A 22,258-nucleotide genomic window follows, 5' to 3' on the forward strand; every position below is an offset into this window, starting at 1 on the left:
GATGAAATTCAAATATTCTCCAATACTTTACGGGTATGAACATTTTTCGGTATAAAATTCACGAAGACCTGGTTTCAACTAGTGTTACCATTGATATTATCATTATTATTATAGCTAGGCAAAAATAAAAATATAACGTACTGCACTGGACTTACCAAGTAATACAAAATCTAACAATTGCGTTGTTAACTATCAACAACTGCTGCAGACATTCAATTTGAATGAGGTCAAACGAATAAAGATGACAAAAATTTGGGTAGCAATTAAAAATTAAAAAAAAATTGCTAGCACTGACAATACTTGAATACTAAACTCCAATCGACTCACCTAACGCTCTCCTTTCGATTTCCACGTCGGAAAAATCCAAACCGCTCTCGCACAAACTGAAACTGACGCCGGTAGCTTTTTTTGGCAACACGCACTCCGTTTCGTCTGATTCCGGGCCACTCTTCATGTCTGTTTCGCACATAGCGAGTCTACCCCAAGTCCACTCCGCTTCCGTCGTGATCCATGTCACTAAATCATCCACCCGTATAACGACTTTTTCGGAAATTGCCAGCACTTCATCCTGAAAAAAAGTAAAGAAAATTAAAGAAGGCCACTCTATCCAGAAAAAAAAAGGAAGAAAATTGAATAAGGCCACATCATCCTGAAAAAAAAGGGAAGAAAATTAAAGATAGCCACTTCATCAGGATGAAATGGCTATCTTTAATTTCCAGGGAAAGAAATGGAAGAAAATTAAAGAAGACCACTTCATCCTGAAAATAAAGGAAAGAAAATTAAAAAAGGCTACTTCATATTGGAAATAAAGGGAAGAGATTTAAAGAACGCCATTTCATCCTGGAAATAAAGGAAAGAAAATTAAAGAAGGCCACTTCATCCTCAAAAAAAGGGAAGGAAATTAAATAAAGGCCACTTCATTCTGAAAAAGGGAAAGAAAATTAAAAAAGACCACTTCATCCTGAAAATAAAGGAAAGAAAATTAAAAAAAGCTACTTCATATTGGAAATAAAGGGAAGAGATTTAAAGAACGCCATTTCATCCTGAAAATAAAGGAAAGAAAATTAAAAAAAGCTACTTCATATTGGAAATAAAGGGAAGAGATTTAAAGAACGCCATTTCATCCTGAAAATAAAGGGAAGAAAATTAAAGAAGGCCACTTCATCCTGAAAAAAAAGGACGAGAATTAAAGAAGGCCTTTTCATTCTAAAAAAAATGAAGAAAATAACAGAAAAAAAAGGGAAGGCATTAAAAAAAGCTACTTAATTCTGAAAAAAGGAGAGAAAATGAAAGGAGGCCACTTCATCCTGAAAAAAAAGGAAGAAAATAAAAGAAGGCCACTTTATCCTGAGAAAAAAGGGACGAGAATCAAAGGCCTCTTCATTCTAAAAAAAAGAAGAAAATAACAGAAAAAAAGGAAAAAAAATTGAAAAAGGCTACTTTATCCTAAAAAAAGGGAAGAAAACGGAAGAAGGCCAACTCATCCTGAAAAAAAGGAAAGAAAATAGAAGAAGGCCACTTCATCCTGAGAAAAAAGGGACGAGAATTAAAGAAGGCCTCTTCATTCTCAAAAAAAGAAGAAAATAGAAAAAGGAAAAAAAAAATTAAAAAAGGCTACCTAATCCTGAAAAAAAGGGAAGAAAATGAAAGGAGGCCACTTCATCCTGAAAAAAAGGGAAGAAAATAAAAGAAGGCCACTTTATTCTAAAAAAAAAATTAATAAAAGAGGCCACTTCATTTTGAAAAAAAGAAGAAAATCAAATAAGGCCTTTTTATCCTATAAAAACGGAAGAAAATAGAAGAGGGCCACTTTATCCTGGAAAAAAGGGACGAGAATTGAAGAAGGCCTCTTCACTCTAAAAAAAAGGAGAAAATAACAGAAAAAAGGAAAGAAAATAAAAAAAGGCTTTTTTATCCCGAAAAAAGCGGAAGAAAATGAAAGAAGGCCACTTCATCCTAAAAAAAAGAAGGCCATTATATCCTAAAAAAAGGGAAGAAAATCACAGAAAAAAAAGGAAGAAAATTAAAAAAGGCCACTTCATTATGAAATAAAGGGAAAAAATAAATAAAAAAAGCCCACTTTATCCTTAAAAAGGGGAAGAAAATAACAGAAAAAAGGAAGAAAACAGAACAAGGCCATTTCATCCTGAAAAAAGGGATGAAATTTGAAAAAGGCCACTTCAACCTGAAAAAAAGGAAAGAAAATAAAAAAAGGCCACTTCATTCTGAAAAAAAAAGACAATAATTAAAAGAGGCCACTTTATCCTGAAAAAAGAGGACGAGAATGAAAGGAAGTGGCCTTCTTCGTCTTGAAAAAAAGGATAAAAATAACAGAAAAAAAAGGAAAGAAAATTAAATAAGGCCACTTCATCCTGGAAAAAAGGGAAGAAAATTAAAGAAGGCCAATGATGGTTTATTGAAATATTTTCATAACATTGATGGCTGTAGTTGAAAATAAATGCACGTCTATGCAAGTAACGTGACTGTTCAATGCTTTCGAGAATGATACTAGATTCATTCGTTATGGAATAGCAGACGAGAGAAGATGTGATAAGTAATAGACCGTAAGTATATGCTGAGTCATGCATTTTTATTATATTTATAGTCCTTTCATTCAAAACGCCGCCCTTTCATGGGTCTTTTCAATCTTGAGAACAGGAAAAAATCGCAGGAGGGCAAGTCTGGTAAATACGGTGGCTGAGGCATGATTAGTGTTGTTTTTTAGTCAAAATTCAGCAACTTTGAAACGAATTTCGTAGTCACACGCTTCAAGCTCGAAATTTCCGGTTGTTGATGTGCTGAGGCGTTCAGGTCGAGCGTCGTCATTCACATTTATCACAACAAACTAAATGAATGTTATTATATACAATTATTCAAAAAAATTACCAATTTCAGTTAACGAAAAAGAATCAAATAATCAATGAGTTGTTCCCAATGGAAAAATTATCCGTCCGCTGATGGCAAACCTTACTCTGAATTCTAAATAACAATTTATATCGGCTCAAGAGGGGATGGAGGTCGGAAATACCAAAACTGTTTCTATGGGAACTTTGGGAGAAGGCCTGCGCATTTTTGAATCCAATTTATTAGACCATAATGTGTGTGTGTATTACATAAGGAGCGGCATTGAAAACCCTCTTCCGCAGAGGAAAAGAGCAATGATCTATCCATTACTTTTTGTTGGTTTCTGATCTGTTTCATCGAATTTTACGACTTGAATTGTCACATTTAGGAACATATTTGAAGATGGTAATGATGTTTCTCGACGATAATCATTTTGAACGTTCAATATAAACATCTCAATATGAGGAGATGGATAATCACGTTCATAACTAAATGAAACTGATTTCAGAAGAAATTTTATTGTCTAACATCCATACTGTTCCATGAAAATCAATTAAAAACATTTCAGATATACAAAAGAGGAAATGACAGAAAAAGTGATCAATTTCCCAGTAACTGAATGAATCATACAATTTTTGTTTTTATTCCACACTTCAGTGATTTTGATTCATTCGCTCTCTCTATCAAAGTACTTGAACTAGATTGAACAAGTTATTTGTTGATTCTTTAATTCTTATCTTGAATTCTTTGATATTCTATCGAGGCCTACAAAGATCATGTTTTTTCTGGCGACGTACCGACCGACCGACTCACCAAATGACGCACCGACTGACTGACTCATTGAAGGACCGTCTAACCGACTGACTGACTCACCGACTGATTGATTCACTACTGGTTAACTGACTCACGTATTTACCGACCGATTGACTCACCGACTGACTGACTCATTGACCAACCGACTCACCGACTGATTGACTCACTACTGGTCAACTGATTCACGTGTTTACCGACCGATTGACTCACCGACTGACTGACTCATTGACGGACCGACCAACCGGCTGTCTGACTCACCGACTGATTGACTCACTACTGGTTAACTGACTCACGTGTTTAGCGACCGATTGACTCACCGACTGATTGACTACTGACCGACTGACTCGCGAGCTGGCCGACTGACTCACTACTGATTGACTGAGTTACATGCTCACCAGCCGATTGACTCACCGACTGACTGACTGACTTACTACTGGCTGACTCACGAGCTGACCGACTGACTCACCAATCGATTGGCTGACTCACCGACTGAATGACAGAACCACTACTGAGTAACTTGACTGACTCACTAACTGGCTGACACACTACTGATTGATCACTCACAACTGGTTGGCTGACTAACTAACCGATTAACTTATTGACTTACTCACCGATTGAGCGATTGACTCACCAACTGACTGACCGACACACTACTGACTTATCCACTACGTACTGACTGACCCAATAACCGACTGATTCACCGACTCACCAACCAACTGACTGACTCACCGACTGATTGACTCACTACTGACCGATTGACTCGCGAGCTGGCCGACTGACTCACTACTGATTGACTGAGTCACATGCTCACCAGCCGATTGACTCACCGACTGACTGTCTGACTCACTACTGGCTGACACACGAGCTGACCGACTGACTCACCAATCGATTGGCTGACTCACCGACTGAATGACAGAATCACTACTGAGTAACTTGACTGACTCACTAACTGGCTGACACACTACTGACTGATTGACTCACAACTGGTTGGCTGACTAACTAACCGATTAACTTATTGACTTACTCACCGATTGAGCGATTGACTCACCAACTGACTGACCGACGCACTACTGACTTATCCACTACGTACTGACTGACCCAATAACCGACTGATTCATCGATTCAATGACTGTCTTACTCACTACTGACTGACTGACTCACCGACTGGCTGACTAACCTTCTGACTGACTCACTGGGAAGAGAATCGCACAAACGCTTGTGCATGGTGATCTGTCGCCACGCCAGCAATCGGTTTTACGTGCGGCTATAGATGTTTTACATGAATAATCGTACTATAAAATGATATAGAAAAATTGAATGACCGCTATATTCGTTGTATAGCCCTCAAAGGCAACTATTTTGAATCATAAAATTGAATTTTATAAAAAAATGCGTAGTGTATTAGCTGGAAAAATAATATTTTCCGGTCAGGTTATGGTCAACATGTTTTGAATTACATTCGAAAACTGTATTTTCGAAAGAAATCAATTCGACAACTTGAAACTTCGAATAAAAATAATAAAATGTTCTCAGACCAATAAATTGCAACTGGTGAAACAAATTGAAAATCGTAGACCCGTTCAATTCCCAATAAAAGTAATCTTCCCTCGCATGAAAATAAAACTTTTCCCTCGACCATTAAAAAATAAAAATCCAATTTACGATCTTCTATGTTTGTCGTATCGATCCGAGCTAGATAGAGAATCCGTTGTGCTCCTCGCAAAACTCCCGTCATAAATAATATTGTCATGATGTTCGAAACCTGCTTTATACATTATTCACAAGTTATTTCGAGTTATTTAACTTGCTACTTTGAAGGCAAGAATTTAATTAGAGGCTTTTTTCCTTTTTCGCCGTCTCCGAACGACAAACAACGTTTATTCCGTTCCCGTAAACACAGAATAAATAACTTTTGACTTTTAGGTAATTGGTTCGCGGAGTAGAAAGATAAAAGCGATAGCGTTTAGGTTCGATTCACTCAATGTAACGGCTGAATTGAATTTACATTAACAAACGATAGACATTGAAGATATTGATTTTCCTGGTACATAATGTTTATCAATTCAAGCCTTGGCTTCAACAGTATTTTTTTCGCCAAGAAGCAATGCTTTATTAACACACACACACAATTATCAAACTTTGGACGTGATGACTTGTAATTTTAACCTACATATGGTATCAACCCAGCTCTTAGTATCATTATAGAAAATGTTCCTACATACATTGAAGAGAAAATCATGTTTTAACAACAACATTACATTCCACAACTTTCAGTTGACATTTCAAGTATACACGTATAATTGGTGTCAGGTGTGGGGTCAAAAATCGTTACATCATTCTTTCATTTGTTGAATTCATTGAACGACACATCAAAGCATAATCTTTCAATGTCACAGGCTATTAATACAAAACTTTCCTAAACCCAACCATTAACATATTTTCAACAAAATTAAACACAAAGTTCTGGAGGTGGAACGCCAATTCTTGAACTGACTCGACCTTTCACTGGTTAATTACATTCCGCCCGATACAAAACTAAAGTAAACTCATGGCTGAACTCGTTCAGAAATTTTCGATATAACGAAAACTCCGACTCCAGTGAGCTTTGAGAATAAAACGATTTTTGTTTTTGTTGCGTCTGATGCGGAGCGAGATTCGCATAGCCATTGAAGGTATTTCGGAATATTCTTGGACCTTATTAAAATGTACGTTTGGATGGTTTCCATTCACGTTTGATTTTTGTTCTATTTCCAAGACTTTGTATGAGGCTGTTTTAATGTAAACTGTCCAGCGACTTGGTTAGAGAAATACGTGTCGAGAGAGAGAGAGAGAGAGAGAGAGAGAGAGAGAGAGAGAGAGAGAGTATTTTAATTCTGGTGGCGAAGTATTTTTAATAGTGTTTTCACGTTACACCAGATATTCCACATTCTACAGATCAAATATGTATATAGTTATAATAGTCAATGAATTTATAATGGAACCCCCATATCTGAAGATCTAACTTGATTACAAACCGATTAGAACTTTACTTTTCATCCAGCTCCACTAGAACCGAATCACAAATTACACGACTGCATGAGTTCGCTCATAAAATCAATCGACTAATTTCATTTGAATATTTCCCCAGGTCGTTTCGACCAGCCCTTTGGTATTTGTATTTTGTCGTCGACAAAGAATTTAATATAAACCTAACGGGTTTGCGACAAAACTTTACGAATACCCGGAGAAATAAAAGGCGTGAGAGGAAGACGAGAAGCTCCTTTTCCAACTAGTTTGCATCTTGATGTGGCAACAATGTAGCACGAATATTTGCACAGAACACTAATGTCAACTGTCAATACCTAATTTAGAGAGCTCTGTGTTATGAACCGCTGGAACTGTTGAGTTATTTCAATTCTGAAGACTGTTTAGAGAGATTTAAATCTCTTATAAGATCATTGAACTCATTTTGGGAAAAACACTCTGGTTCGTTTGACATACCTTCAAAATCAGTATCATTTTGTGGTGAACTTAGTCGTTCATTGTCTTGTTCTAAGGGTTCAGATATATTTTTAGGCACTGAAAGGTCAGGCAAACGCTGCACTGGAAGCTGAACACAACTAGTACTTGGGTACTGTCATTTAGCTTGTTTTTTAGTGTTTAAACCGCTTATGTTCACACTACAAAAGAAACAGTCATCGGTATAATTTTTGGTTCTCGCCAAATAGTTGGTGTTTCAAACTTAAAGGCACTCCTTTTACCACATTTCCATAATCTTACATACTCCACACAAGATTTACAAATATACAATCAGGAGCCCAAGACTTCTCATGTTTATCCAAGACCACCCCAAAATACTCAAAATAGGTATTTTTCACCAACTCTGATATATAACTTTTGTTGGGACCACCGGCGGCTAGTCAGAGGAGGCAAGGGAGGCTTAGCCTCCCCATAAAATTTGAGTCTATTCATCGCAATAAATTAAAATATATTGACAAATAATTATGATTATTTTTTTCTATAAATCCTTAGGTATCATTACTTTACCTTTAATTTTTAATATGAATACATAATATGCCCGAAAAAACACTATCACTCACTACGTAGTACGTACCACACTGTATCTTGCATCAACAAAACTCAAACGCATCGCCCATAAATGAATAACGAATAAACTATCAACACTAAATAATAAATGTCATACGTTGCAAGGGAGCCCAGTCTCCGACCGCTTTAAGAAACACAGGCTCCACGAGACCAATCCAACCAGAGAAATACGTCCCAATTTATAATTTCAGTTGCAGAAATTATAGCGCTAGAGGAGGCTAGCCTCCAGTTGGTCTCCGTTAGTGTACGACTGTAATTTTAGGCAAAAGTTAATTGCGCAAAACTATGATGGGGCTGTGGTCATGGCCGGCCATTCAAATGGTTTACAAACTAAAATAAAGTCCATAGCTTCTCATGCACTTTTTAGTATTGAGCAACAACATAGAAATATTCGCGCCTCCGGCGGGCTTTTTTGTTTGTATATTTTCTATATGCAATGAAAATATTGTGAGATTTCGTAATTATTTATCACAAGAAGACTGGGCAGATGTATGTGCTCAGAGTTGTCCCAACTTAGCATATGATGCTTTTAGTAAAACTCTAACATATTATTTTGAAATATCGTTCCCAAAAAGAAAAATTACCTTAGGGCGACCAAAAAAAATTACTTCACACAAAATAATGATGACTCGTGAAATAAGGGAGTTAAAAAATAAAGTTTCGTTACTTAATACATTAGCTAGACATGATAATAGATATAAGGAAGAATGTAAGAAGTGCAATAAAGAATACAGAGAGAAACTGCAATCGCTGAATAGACAATATTATGATGAGTTGATATTAAACTCATGCAACAAATCTAAAACAACTTGGGCCATAATTAATGAATTACAAAAAAAAAACTATGAAACATAGTGAAATAGTTATAACAGTCAATGATATTCAATATTCAGATGAAATGATAGCTGAAAAATTTAATCTACATTTTACTAGGACTATATCTGAAAACTTCTCCGTTGACACAAAGTTTCTCGAGAGCAATGTCACCTTAAATAACTCAAGCTTTTTTATGTTTCCAATTACTGAATGGGAACTCACACAAATGATTAACAGATTGAAAAACTCTAACTCCACTGGGATTGATGAAATCTCCAATAAAATAATGAAAATTTGCTCTAATGAACTATGTGGTGTCCTGACCTTTTTAATTAATCTCTCAACCTCAAAAGGGATCTTCCCTACCAATCTTAAACTTGCTAGTGTATCTCCTATTTTTAAAAAAGGTGATCCTAACAATATGGATAACTATAGAGCAATTAGTATTCTTTCAAGTATCTCTAAACTTTATGAAATTAATATAAAAGAACAATTGGAATCCTATTTCATAGCAAATAACTTGTTATCGCCCTCACAACATGGTTTCACTAAGAAAAAAAGTACTGATACAGCACTGTGTGAATTTCAAAATCGAATGGTAAGTGCCCTAGACAAAAAGAAATGTGTTTTAGGATTATTTATTGACTTTTCAAGGGCTTTCGATTGTGTGAACCATAATCTTTTGCTGGACAAACTTTCAAGATATGGTGTAAGAGGAATACCCCTATCCTTACTAAACTCATACTTATATAAGAGAAGGCAAGTAGTCAAAGTTGGAAAAAGTCTAAGTACTGAAAGAAATATTGAGGATGGGGTACCACAGGGATCCATTCTAGGACCCTTCTTGTATTTAGCTTTTGCCAATGACTTATCAGTGTACCTAAATAAGAACTCGGCCATTCACTGTACATGTTATGCTGATGATACTAATATATTAATTATTGAAAACGATATGGACTCCGCGAAAAACACAGCTCTAGAGACCTACAAAAAAGTTATTATGTGGTCAAAGAAAAACAATTTAATGTTGAATGAAGCCAAAACTAACTTGTTAAATTTCAAGATGAATACTGGGCAACAATATGAGTTGAATCTGTTTGATGATACTGCTTTAAAATTGAACCTAACCAAGTCAACAAAAATGTTGGGTGTTATTTTTGATGACAAACTTCAATGGAGGACACATATTGACCACTTATGTAATAAACTTAGAAAAGCCTGTTATTCTCTTAGGTTTCTATCCCACCATTGTGGTCAAAGTATTTTATTAACTGTCTATTACGCAAACTTCAATTCGCATCTTAGATATGGCATCCTTAACTGGGGCACATCCTCTACCGTGTCTCGTGTGTTTTTTATACAAAAGTATGCTATTAGGATCATTGCTAAGTTGGGCTATAGAGATTCTTGTAGAGAAACTTTTCAGCATTTGAAAATATTAACGCTAGCAGGAGTATACATAATGGAAGCTTGCACATATATCTATCGAAATAGAAACACTTTAGCTGCTAACAGAGCCTGTCATAATCACTCTACTCGGAATGCCCACTTATTATTATCTAGTCAACATCGCACTGCTCTTTTCCAAAGAAGTTTTGAGTTTCAAGGCTGCAAACTTTTTAATAAACTCCCCGACAATATCAGAAATTCTGAAAATTTACACATTTTTAAATCAAGACTGAAGCAACTTCTTCTGTCAAAGAACTGCTACAGTATTGATGACTTTTATTTGTAATCCAATACTATATGTGTGTATAGAAAACAATTATCTATTATTATATTTATGTGGTATACATCGTGTATGTTGTATATATGCGTGTATGTGTATATATGTGTATACATATGTGTGTGTATGTGTACATATGTGTATATGTGTGTGTGTATATATGTGTGTATATAGATATAATTTATTTTATTTTTTACACATTTTTTAATTTATAACTTTGTGACATTATCTATTTCGTATAGTTTTATTTCTTTTCAATATTGTACATTGACGTTTTCCTCTTTTTCATTTGTACTTCTGCTCTTGTGGTTATACAAATCAATCTGAGTAAATAAAGAGATTATTATTATTATTATTATTATTATTATGACTTAAGCCTCCCCTGTTCTCCAATGCACGAGCCGTCACTGGTTGGGACAGTAAAATTCATCAACAACAAAACACAATGACAAACAAAATATGAAAAAGAAAATATGAATGCTTCGGCTGAAAATGTCTTCGAAGTCACTTTTGAATAATCATCACTGACAATATGGTCGAAATCATAAATGTATTCGAGAAGGGTCAACCACTTGGGCCCTTGTTTCAACCCATGAAAGTGTTAACAATGAGTACCTACTCGAAACATCCCAAGTGGTGCCTGTCATTCTAAATATCCATATGTTTTTTTTAGCAATAAACTTTCGGCCAACGAAAGGAATCAATTCTAAACCTAAGACAACGCTTTTTTTAACGATTCCAATTATCAGCAAATACAACAGAGTCGCAACTTTGCTCTCGAGTTGTTTCCACTTATCTCTCGGTCGAGATTTATATTTAGGCGACCATCAACAAATCTCGACGACTAAGTACAACCTCAATTTTTATTCGACGAAACTCAAAACGACGGTTATGCTTCTCCATACCGAAGTCTAAATGCTAATGGCCGCTATAAATTTCGTCGGAATATGAAACGTAAATATCGAGGGACATAAACAACACTCGAATACAGAATCTGCAAATGAATCGATAAATGTGTATACACCATTTCTACAGTTCTGCCTCTTCGAATCGAACATAGTCGTCCAAGCAGAGTCAATCTGAACAATGGAAATAAATGGCCAAGTAGAGATTCCATTTCTATATTTTTCAGTTTGTAAAATCATTACTGATTATAGTTTATGTACTTGAGCAGCGGAGGAATGAATCATTTTCGAGTGGCTGTTTCATAGGCGTACTAATGAGTAATTTTTGTCAACACTGTTTTTGACAGATCATGCGTGAATCGTATCTTGTGTCATTGTCAAACTTATTCAGTTTGGTCCATAATTTAACCATGAATCGACTTACGAATGAACAACGCCTGCAAATTATTGAATTTTATTATCAAAATTCATGCTCGGTGAAGAAAGTGCATCCTGCACCTCCTCCAATTTATGGGCAGTTTCGTCGGCCTACTGAGGGAGCTATTCGGAAGCTAGTGACTAAATTTTGAACCCAGTTTACATTATTGGACATTAAACCACCAACACGCATACGTAGAGTGAGGACCGAAGAAAATATTGCGGCTGTATTCGCCAGTGTTCGTGATGACCGTGAAATGTAGATTCGCCGCCGTTCGCAGCAACTGGGCCTCTGTTACTCCACTAAGTGGAGAATTTTACGAAAGGATTTGGGTGTAAAACCTTATAAGATACAGTTGAAGGGTATGGAAAAAACATTGTTTTTTTGAAGGCGGTATAAATAGACATTCCTTTGAATTATATTGCACCCATCAATAGGATAGACTTGGCTTTTTCCATAGGAGGGATATAAAACATTATTTTCTGTGGGAGTTTAAAGGCCGTGGTAGAGGGGTTAGTCTTAATCTTAGTCTTAGTGATATTCTTCGGTTTACTGCGAGAGGGCGTTGAATAAAAAGCTATACAACATGGAAGATAGTTGTTCGGCAACCTTGAAGCGTCCGAAACCGTCAGCATTAAATATAAATGAAAAAGAATTGTTATGAATGTCTAAAGTTCTTCAGCACGCGCGAGTATGACCGGTGTCAACAGATCAACAATTTTTAGAATTCTTAAGGAACAACAGCTTTTTGGAGCAGAGAAGTATTTTGGTTATCGACGAAGAAGTCAAGCATTCTATTAGGAGAACAGTACATTTTTTTTACATAAAAAACGAAATACCTACATTAAATGAAGTTTTGTCAGTTACATACAACAAGATACAAAAAGAACTAGATTATGAAAGACATTACAAGAAGTGAACTTTACTTTTGGAAAACAAGATAGAAAGAGCATGTTAACAGAAAAATCAGTGGTTGTGGAGTGGAGAAGAAACTATTTAAGAGAAATAAAGAAAGACATGAACCGAAAGCCAGAACCAGAAATTCAGCTGTTGAAATTTATAACCGCGGAAAGAAATTTTTTTGTATACTAATCTGGTGACATTTCGAAAACTTTATCCATCTTCACTATCAAACCTACGACTAATTTGATATTATCAGTGTCAATAATAATAATATCAAATCGATTTACATCAAAAGACGAATTATAACTACAAACTATAATGTTTTGATCTAAATAGGTTGAATAAAAAAATGGAGTGTCTTTGAAATGTCACCAGATGATACATATTAATGTTCATATGCAAAATTTTATAAATTCAAGTTACTGACCAATTTGAGCAGTAATTTATTGCTCTTTCTACAATTGTCTTTATTTTTGAATTCAATATTCTGATCATTTTATAGGTCTGTAGAAGGTAACAATCCCAAATAAAAAACTATTTCAAATATAAATTTTCCTTCTCAAAATAAAATATTTAAACAAAATTAGTTATCACGACATTTAAATTATCTTTGCATAATACAGAATATAGGCACCATATAGGCACCCCAGCCCGACGCCTATTAATTCTATATTTAACGCAATATGATAAACAGCGTCGGCCGCCTCTTTTGAAGTTCTTTGCCGCTAGTCCCTATTTTGATGGCTTCCTCAAGGGGCATAGCTTGAGAGGACGATTATGTTGTTTTCTCTCTCAGTTAATACCGAATGGACTGGACTATAGTATTTTATTCAGCCGTTCGGGTTGACTACGTATAGACCGTACAGCACGCCTATGTCTCTACGAACACGAGGACTCCTGACAACCATGTTATTAGCCTTCATTGGAGTCTCTAGGTATGCATTGTAACCCAACAGATATATTCTTTGGAATGCATGAGAATTTTTGATGAAGAATTCGCAATATTGTAGCGAATTCGACAAAGAACGATAATAACCGTAGAAATGAGAAGAGAACGCATAATTAAATACAACGAGGTTCGCAGAGTGTTTCATATTGAAGAATACAAAGCAAGTCAAGCGAGTCAAGTATTGTTACCATTCCTTTTGAACGTCATTTCGAGGGGTACCTAAAGCGTTTTTGATCGTGGCTGCATGAATCCAGAAATTATTCATTCGTTACATAATGGTTTGATATGTTTTTGGAATGATTTAAATATCTTACCGACGGCGGCGATGTTGAATCTTATGAAAGAAGATCTTACCTGTAACAAAAAAAAAAAAACGAATTACTTTACATCACTGTATTGGTAAGTAAACTGATTGCGATGTCGTAACCATATACCCATGGTTCGTCATCCTAGAAGAGGATCAATGGAATGACCAACACGATAACATGAGCTGAAGCTTCTTTATTTTTAACGTTTTCCTAACAAATGAAAAAACTGACTATGGTGGATTATGGACATGTTCATTATACCATGACTTTCTGTTCATATTCTCGAAATTTAAAACGAAAAAAAAAATATTGTTTAAAAATTAGCTCACGCTTTATTATGAGTAACGAACACACATAACATGACGTAACAATAGAACGAATATATGGAATAATTAATGATGATAGGTTTCAATGACTTATTCACGATTTTAACTTGAACAAGCCTAATTGCTGAATAATAGGTGGATAGATACGACAAAAACAACGATAAATGGAATCTAATTGCGAATAGTTCTGTAATGATAATGATTAAATATGACCGAGACAAAAAAGGAACACATCGAACTCGTCGATTGATGAAACAAGGATACAAAGCTCATGTTATTGTTATTCAAAACAGCCACAATCAATATAAATGACATGTTTCAATGAAACACTGTTATTTTAATGCCAAAAAAGCCCATATCATTATCAGAACAGAATTCCATACAGCAATGTTTCGCGTTTTTTTGTTACAAAAAGTAAACTGCCGCTAAGTGTAGAAAGAGAACTTTGGCTAAATCAATTATTCGTTCATTAATTTCTTATAGTTGATTACAAGACCATTTTTTACTGTTGAAAATGCAGAACAAGTTGAAACTATTAAACCTAATTTTCAAAATAACCGTATTGTAGGCTCACTGCTCATTTGTTTAATAACTACGTAATTACACATTGAAATGCAAGACCTCGATAATCCCACCCATCCATCCATCCCTCCCTCCCTCCGTCCATCCATCCATCTATTCATTCATCCATCCATCCATCCATCCCTCCTTCCGTCCGTCCTTCCATCCATCCATCCCTCCGTCCGTCCGTCCATCAATCCATCCATTTATCCATTCATCTCTCCGTTCGTTCTTCCGGTCATCAATCCATCCTTCCCTCTATCCGTCCGTCCGTCCATCCATCCCTCCATCTCTATCCGTCCATTCCTCCCTCCGTCCGTCCATCCATTCATCCGTCCGTCCGTCCATCCAACCATCCATTCCTCCCTCCGTTCGTTCTTCCATCCATCCATCCACCACTCCGTCCAACCATCCGTCCGTCCTTCCGTCCATCCATCCTTCCGTCCTTCCACCCATATATTTATCCATCCATCTCTCCGTCCGTTCTTCCGATCATCCATTCATCCTTCCCTCTATCCGTCCATCCATCCCTCCATCTCTATCCATCCCTCCGTCCATCCGTCCATTCATACATTTATCCATCCCTCCCTCCGTTCGTTCTTCCATCCATCCATCCATCCCTCCGTCTGTCCATCTGTCCATACATCCATCCATCTCTCCGTCCGTCCTTCCGTCCATCCATCCATTTATCTCTCCGTCCGTCCATCCGTCCGTCCTTCCATCCATCCATCCCTCCGTCCGTCCGTTCTTCCATCCATCCATCCATCCCTCCCTCCGTCCATTCATTCGTCCGTCTGTCCATCCATCCATCCATTCCTCCCTCCGTTCGTCCTTTCATCCATCCATCCATCCCTCCGTCCATCCATCCATCCATCCCTTCGTCCGTCCGTCCGTCCATCCATTCATACATTTATCCATCCCTCCCTCCGTTCGTCCTTCCATCCATCCATCCATCTCTCCGTCCGTCCTTCCGTCCATCCATTCATCTATCTCTCCGTCCGTCCATCCGTCCGTCCTTCCATCCATCCCTCCGTCAGTCCATCCATTCATACATTTATCCATCCCTCCCTCCGTTCGTCCTTCCATCCATCCATCCCTCCGTCTGTCCATCCATCAATCCATCCATCCATCTCTCCGTCCGTCCTTCCGTCCATCCATCCATCTATCTCTCCGTCCGTCCATCCGTCCGTCCTTCCATCCATCCATCCCTCCGTCCGTCCGTCCGTCCGCTCTTTCATCCATCCATCCATCCATCCCTCCGTCCATTCATTCGTCCGTCCGTCCATCCATCCATCCATTCCTCCCTCCGTGCGTCCTGTTATCCATCCATCCATCCCTCCGTCTATCCATCCATCCATCCCTCCGTCCGTCCGTCCGTCCGTCCGTCCATCCATTCATACATTTATAAATCCCTCCCTCCGTTCGTCCTTCCATCCGTCCATCGATCCCTCCGTCTGTCCATCTGTCCATCCATCTCTCCGTCCGTCCTTCCGTCCATCCATCCATCTATCTCTCCGTCCGTCCATCCGTCCGTCCTTCCATCCATCTATCCCTCCGTCCGTCCGTTCTTCCATCCATCCATCCATCCATCCCTCCGTCCGTCTGTCCATCCATCCATCCATCTCTCCGTCCTTTCATCCGTCAGTTTTTCCGTCCATCCATCCCTTAATCTATCCATCTTTACCCAACAATCCATCCCTCTGACCGTCCGTCCATGCGTCCATCTCCAATCAATAAAAAAAGGAGTTCCTCAGGAATCCACATTGGGCCCCCTTCGATTCATTGTTTACCTTCATCAAATACGTTAATAAAAGAGACAATCATCTATGCTGATGACACAACTTTTGGTTTCAGGATCAGTGAACAAGCAAAATTTTTACTTTTTGAATCCAGAAATTTCATATAATATAAAAAACGATCCAGACCTACTGTACCAATTATCTAATAATGATTAGACAGAATAATAGATAATTATTTTATGAATGGAAGAACGATTCATAAGGAACATGTAAGAAAAGAATACCAAAGAAAAGTTTCCTAGAATTGAAAAATATTGAATTCAGCCGAAAATTCTCATAAAACATTGAAAATTCTATCGATGTGTTTCATATTAATGTTTTATATGTTATTGAATTGTCAACAATCTGTCGCATATTAATGTTATTTACACTGTATTATGTCAATGCTATTTGTAATTGTATTTCATGAGGTATTCGAAACCTGTAGCTTTGTTAAGAACGAAATTAAATAGAAAACAGAATCAGTAAGTAAGCAACTTTGTATCCCTTTAAAGAAGCTATCACTTGACTTTTTATCGAACCCCTCGCATTAATGACATACTACTGAATTATTCCAACTATTCTCGTTAGCGAAAGTACCGAAAATGGAATACTTTTGTACAATACCGTTTCAGAGTTTTGAATATGTATATTAAAAGTCCCAAGACACAATTATAACGCCACCAGATTGAAGGAGAACAACACAATGGGTTCCCCTAAATCTGGAATATGTCACAGCGTGCAACAAAACAAACAGCAGTCCAACCGAGTCGTCTGTAAAAGTTACCAATGTTCGAGAAGAATATTCCGCTGGTCCAGCCGAATTCGTTTAGTTCCCGGTCCTTGTTTATTATTTTCGACGTAGCCTGTATTTTCCGAGTTGGAAGGGCGCTTATCATTATCAAGTGGACGGGAATGGAAAATTGAGTGAAATGCTGGATTACCGAGTTATTGAAAATGGAAATTTGACGGGTTAACTGAAAGGTTTCCTTTCTCAGATGACTGATCGACGTTTGTCATTTACGTAACATTACTTGGAAAATAACAGTTACGGGTAGTAGAACATCTATTTTTCTCTATCACAGTCATATCAGCTTCTCAATGAAAAAAAACACGATTTATTTCCAACAGGAGTGCCCAGTTACAGGAAATGCTCTTATTACAGAGTATATACAGTGTGTCAATTTGAAAACTTCCCACCCTCAATATCTCCCTTCCAGTACATAATATGAAAAAATGGTCAGACAGGTCAACTTTATTTGCAAGGGGGACACTCTGAATGAATATTTTCAACCCTCGGGGTTCAACCCCCTAGGAGGGGTGGATGTTACCCTCAGAATTTCAAATGGAAAGGGGGGTCAAGTGGCACATCATTTTGAAGGGCATTCAATTCGCTTGCCGACGGTGCCCTCATTTATTATTTTCCGATCAGCAGTATCCGAAAATGTAGTTCTAAACTAATAGAAGTAATTAGAATTGGCCTATACTAAAATGCCTGGTTATCAAGTTAGTATGCAAAGAAATACAATTTATTGACTCTCTTATAAGTAAAACTTGTGATGACGGGTCAGCTTTTCAACTTTCCATCAGGGGTAAAATTAGACAAGCCTCAAAAAATTTACATTAATTAGTTATCTGATTTCGGTGACTTTCATTTGGGTTTATTATCGGATTTAAAACTCTTATCCCTTTTTTGTTACTTCTGCTATAAAAAGTATCGTTTTTTGAGCAAAAAAGGTGTTCATCGCATTCAAGCCATTTGGTAGTACTATCATTTCAGTTTCATTTGTTGAGCTGATCAGCGATACCTTAGAAAGTGTATAAATTGTAAGAATGGTTTACACTATCCAAGACCGAATTGAAATAATTTTTATTTATGGAGAGGTGGGCAAGTGCGCACGAAGGGCGGCATCTCTTTTTAATGAAAGAAATCCAAATCTTAATATAAGTCACCGGTATGTGCTTGATTTGGTGACAAAGTTTTCCGAAACTGGTTCGGTGAAGAATAAAAAAAGGAATAACCCCAGAGTACTGAATGAGGATGCTCAAATTGAGGTGTTGGGAACATTTGCTGCAGAGCCGACTAGCTCCTTACGATCAGTAGCAGAACAGACGGGAATGTCACACGAGACTGTAAGGAAAGCACTGAAAATGCACAAATTTCATCCATATAAAATGCAGATTCTCCACGAGCTCCATGAGGATGATTATGACAGAAGAATAGAATTCTGTGAAATCATGACTCTTCGAATCAATGCTTTACCTAATCTTCTGTTCAATATCTGTTTCAGTGATGAATGTTCATTTTTCCTGAATGGCAATGTTAATAGGCAAAATTGTCGCTATTGGAGTGACGAAAACCCTCACAATTTTCGAGAAGGACATACACAACACCCACAAAAAGTTAATGTTTGGGCTGGTATTCTTGGAAATGCCATTATCGGACCTTTATTTTTTGAAGAAAACTTGAATGGTGATCTGTACCTAGATATGCTTCAAGCACCTATCGATCCACTTATAACTCACGAGCTCGAAACTCAAATTGATGCACACGGTAATTTACTGTTGCAGGAAGATTTGTTACATTTCCAACAGGACGGTGCGCCACCTCATTATTTTCGCCCCGTCCGACAATGGTTGAACGAGCGATTCCGGGAGAGATGGATTGGCAGAAGGGGATCAATTGAGTGGCCACCGAGATCACCGGATTTGACTCCATTAGATTTTTTTCTTTGGGGATATCTCAAATCTGTCGTTTATAAAACACAGCCCACTGATATGGATGACCTCAAAGGACGAATTACAGCAGCATGCCGGTCAATTAGTGGTGAAGTTTTCCAAAATGTTCGAGAGGAGTTCGAAAACAGACTGTATTACTGTTTAGAGCAGAATGGACAACATTTTGAACATATTATCAGATAAAGCGTAACAAGATGGTTGAAATTTGTTTTTTGCAATTTAGTATTTTTTGTTTGCACTCGATGCGTATTTCGTTAACTAAGTAGTTCTACATTCCTCTCACATCCACGAATTCGAATATTACTCAAGGGTTGGAACGATGCTACCTAGTACGATGCTCACCTTTTCCAATAGTCCATTACAATCATTTGTTTTGAATACCAACCTGAATACCAAACATCTAGTGCGGGCGAGTTTTAATCATTTATTCTTATTCACTTCTAATCACCGTTCGTTTGGAACGTTATTGTTCAAAAACTGCTCATCAAAAACTAATGAAAAAGGTATCATTGGCAAGAGAATTGAATGCCCTTCAAAATGATGTGCCACTTGACCCCCCTTTCCATTTGAAATTCTGAGGGTAACATCCACCCCTCCTAGGGGGTTGAACCCCGAGGGTTGAAAATATTCATTCAGAGTGTCCCCCTTGCAAATAAAGTTGACCTGTCTGACCATTTTTTCATATTATGTACTGGAAGGGAGATATTGAGGGTGGGAAGTTTTCAAATTGACACACTGTATTGTGGAACAAATATTAAAAATAATGGAATATATGGAATGGATCAAGTAATAATGTCGATGATTATGTCAAATACATAATTTGAGCGTGAGAGTTACAAACAAACAAACATACATACAAGGTGAAGCTAATAAAAGCGTGTTAAAATAGACAAACACGACCTCGTATATATGAAAAGTAATTGACAAAAACACCTGCTCAATTCATGCTCTGTCGGAAATTTATTAGTTTTCCCTAGAAGTATGTTTAGCGAGGGAGAATCCTCCCCTTTATCGACCGGGGAGCGCGACCGACTTCGCTTGAGGAGTTTAATAAATAATACACTCCGCAACAAAAACAGCAGAATGGGATATTCATTTTGTGAAATTCTGCCGTTCTCGATGAGAACCTTGCAACAAAGTAATCATGTTCTGGATTTCTTTATATGGAGTGAAAAGTTTCCTTTTGACGAGAGCGATTCTAGAACGTGGGAATGGAGGAAACCCGAATAATGACTTAAGAGGAAAATTAAATGGGTTTCGTTGATCTTTTATGTTAAACGGGGGTGTAAAAAATTCGAGCATACATTACGAATTCATTTCATGGGGTTGTTGCTGGTGAACTGGAAGACGAATGAATCTGTTCTCAAGGCATTACATGCCTTGTGATATCGCAACAGGCATTACATGTCTTGTGATATCGCAACAGGCATTACATGCCTGTTCTCAAGGCATTACATGCCTTGAGAACAGACTTTAACAGAATTTAATTCTATGAAGCCCTATAAACTACCGAATGAAGTTGCCGAAATTAGCATTGTCATGATGTGAAATATCAGGCGGTTGAAGTGACAACTTCTTATGGGAGGGTAAACTTCTTGGTAACGTAACGCATAACGGCGCCATTATGTCCGGCTTCCCTTTCAACTAACTCACTCAAATACACAGCGCTAGCCGTATCTCGGACAAACGATTTCTCTGATTTGAAAGATTCGTCGCGAGTCATTTTCCACTATGAAAAGCAGAAATTAATTCTATTTGGTCGATTTGGTTTCGACCGATAGTCGTAGGTCTTACATGACAGGCAAGGAGTAAGGTCTTTTCACCTGAATATATATATATATATATATATATATATATATATATATATATATATATATATATATATATATATATATATATATATATATACACATATAATATAATTGTTTGTTCTTTTATATGGTTAGAACGCCATAGTGCAGGTATTTGTCCTCACCTTTTATCCGGATTTCTCTTTACATTTGCCTGTACTTGGGTTACAACTTCGTTGTTTCTAGGAATGTGTATTGTTTTGTGGAGTATATTGAATATTATGCTTTGCTGTGTTTTGATTTGTATTTGTTCCTCGATAAGTGAATTATGCCTTTTGATGGATGTTTAGGTTTTCCCAGATGTCCATACGGTTTCCTTTATTGACTCGATTCATGAGTGTGATGTTTTCTGGTGGGGGAATGTTATCTATGTTTTATGTATGAAATATCATGCGAGTTTTTGTGGGTATTTCATGAAAATCAATAATTTTGATATATTCAACAAATATTCATTTGAAACATCCCCAAAAATAATAAACTCATACGCTAATTCATCTGCCCTGCATGCTCAGGGATAAATCCGGACAAACAAAGGTAAAATTCACAAAATTAGCAACACTATCTTGTTGAAAATATTTGCGAAGTTTTCCAGAAGTATTTCCTTCAAGAGTGCCCGTGAAATTTGAACATTCACTATATTTTTTCAACAGCCCTCTACAAATCACTCACACACAATATAGTAGTGAATGTTCATAGATCTCATTCCGCGTTTCTCCGATTTCTAAACTGTCAAAGGCGTATAAAAGCCTGTTGTCATGTACAGGACTAAAAAACTACAACATTTCTAAACTTATTCGGTCTCTAAGGTTTGCGGAGGTACACTAGACTCCTCTGGTCTACAAAACTGAATATGTGGCTGAACAGAAAGAGATTTTTTGCTCTCAGGCGATATTGTAGTGAAACACATTGTTTCAAATTAAATTCGTGATGGATAGATATATTGTTCGTTCAGGTGTGTAAACAAAGTGAAACCGAAACGACCGTCGGTTCATAATAGTTATCAAACGAGCTTTATAGTTATGTTGGTTTGATGTGCCTTCGAGCATAGAATGCTACTGAATGCCGAAGCGGAAAATCAATAAACGCGTTGGATACCTGCACACAAAGTACGGACTTATTTTAACCAATCTATTCGCAAATCGGACTATACAGATGGTTTTTTCAGCTATCTCGGAAACGTTTAACTAGATTAAAAAAAGATTCTTAACATATCTGCTTCCGAAACTGTAGCGCCAA

General features: G+C 37.1%; 1 protein-coding gene across 1 annotated transcript in view; it reads right to left on the reverse strand.

Moving 5' to 3' along the window:
• The window catches only part of LOC111510132 (uncharacterized), a 75,861-nt gene that overhangs the window by 22,814 nt on the left and 30,789 nt on the right, over positions 1–22,258 (reverse strand). Inside the window, exon 3 of the mRNA XM_023166005.2 lies at positions 328–568. Coding sequence (XP_023021773.2) covers positions 328–568 — 241 coding nt within the window. The remainder of the gene's footprint in view (positions 1–327; positions 569–22,258) is intronic.

The sequence above is a fragment of the Leptinotarsa decemlineata genome, unplaced genomic scaffold, assembly GCF_025532065.1.
Source record: "Leptinotarsa decemlineata unplaced genomic scaffold, Ldec_3_MD MMD2_tig00026361_RagTag_RagTag, whole genome shotgun sequence".
Lineage (NCBI taxonomy): Eukaryota > Metazoa > Arthropoda > Insecta > Coleoptera > Chrysomelidae > Leptinotarsa > Leptinotarsa decemlineata.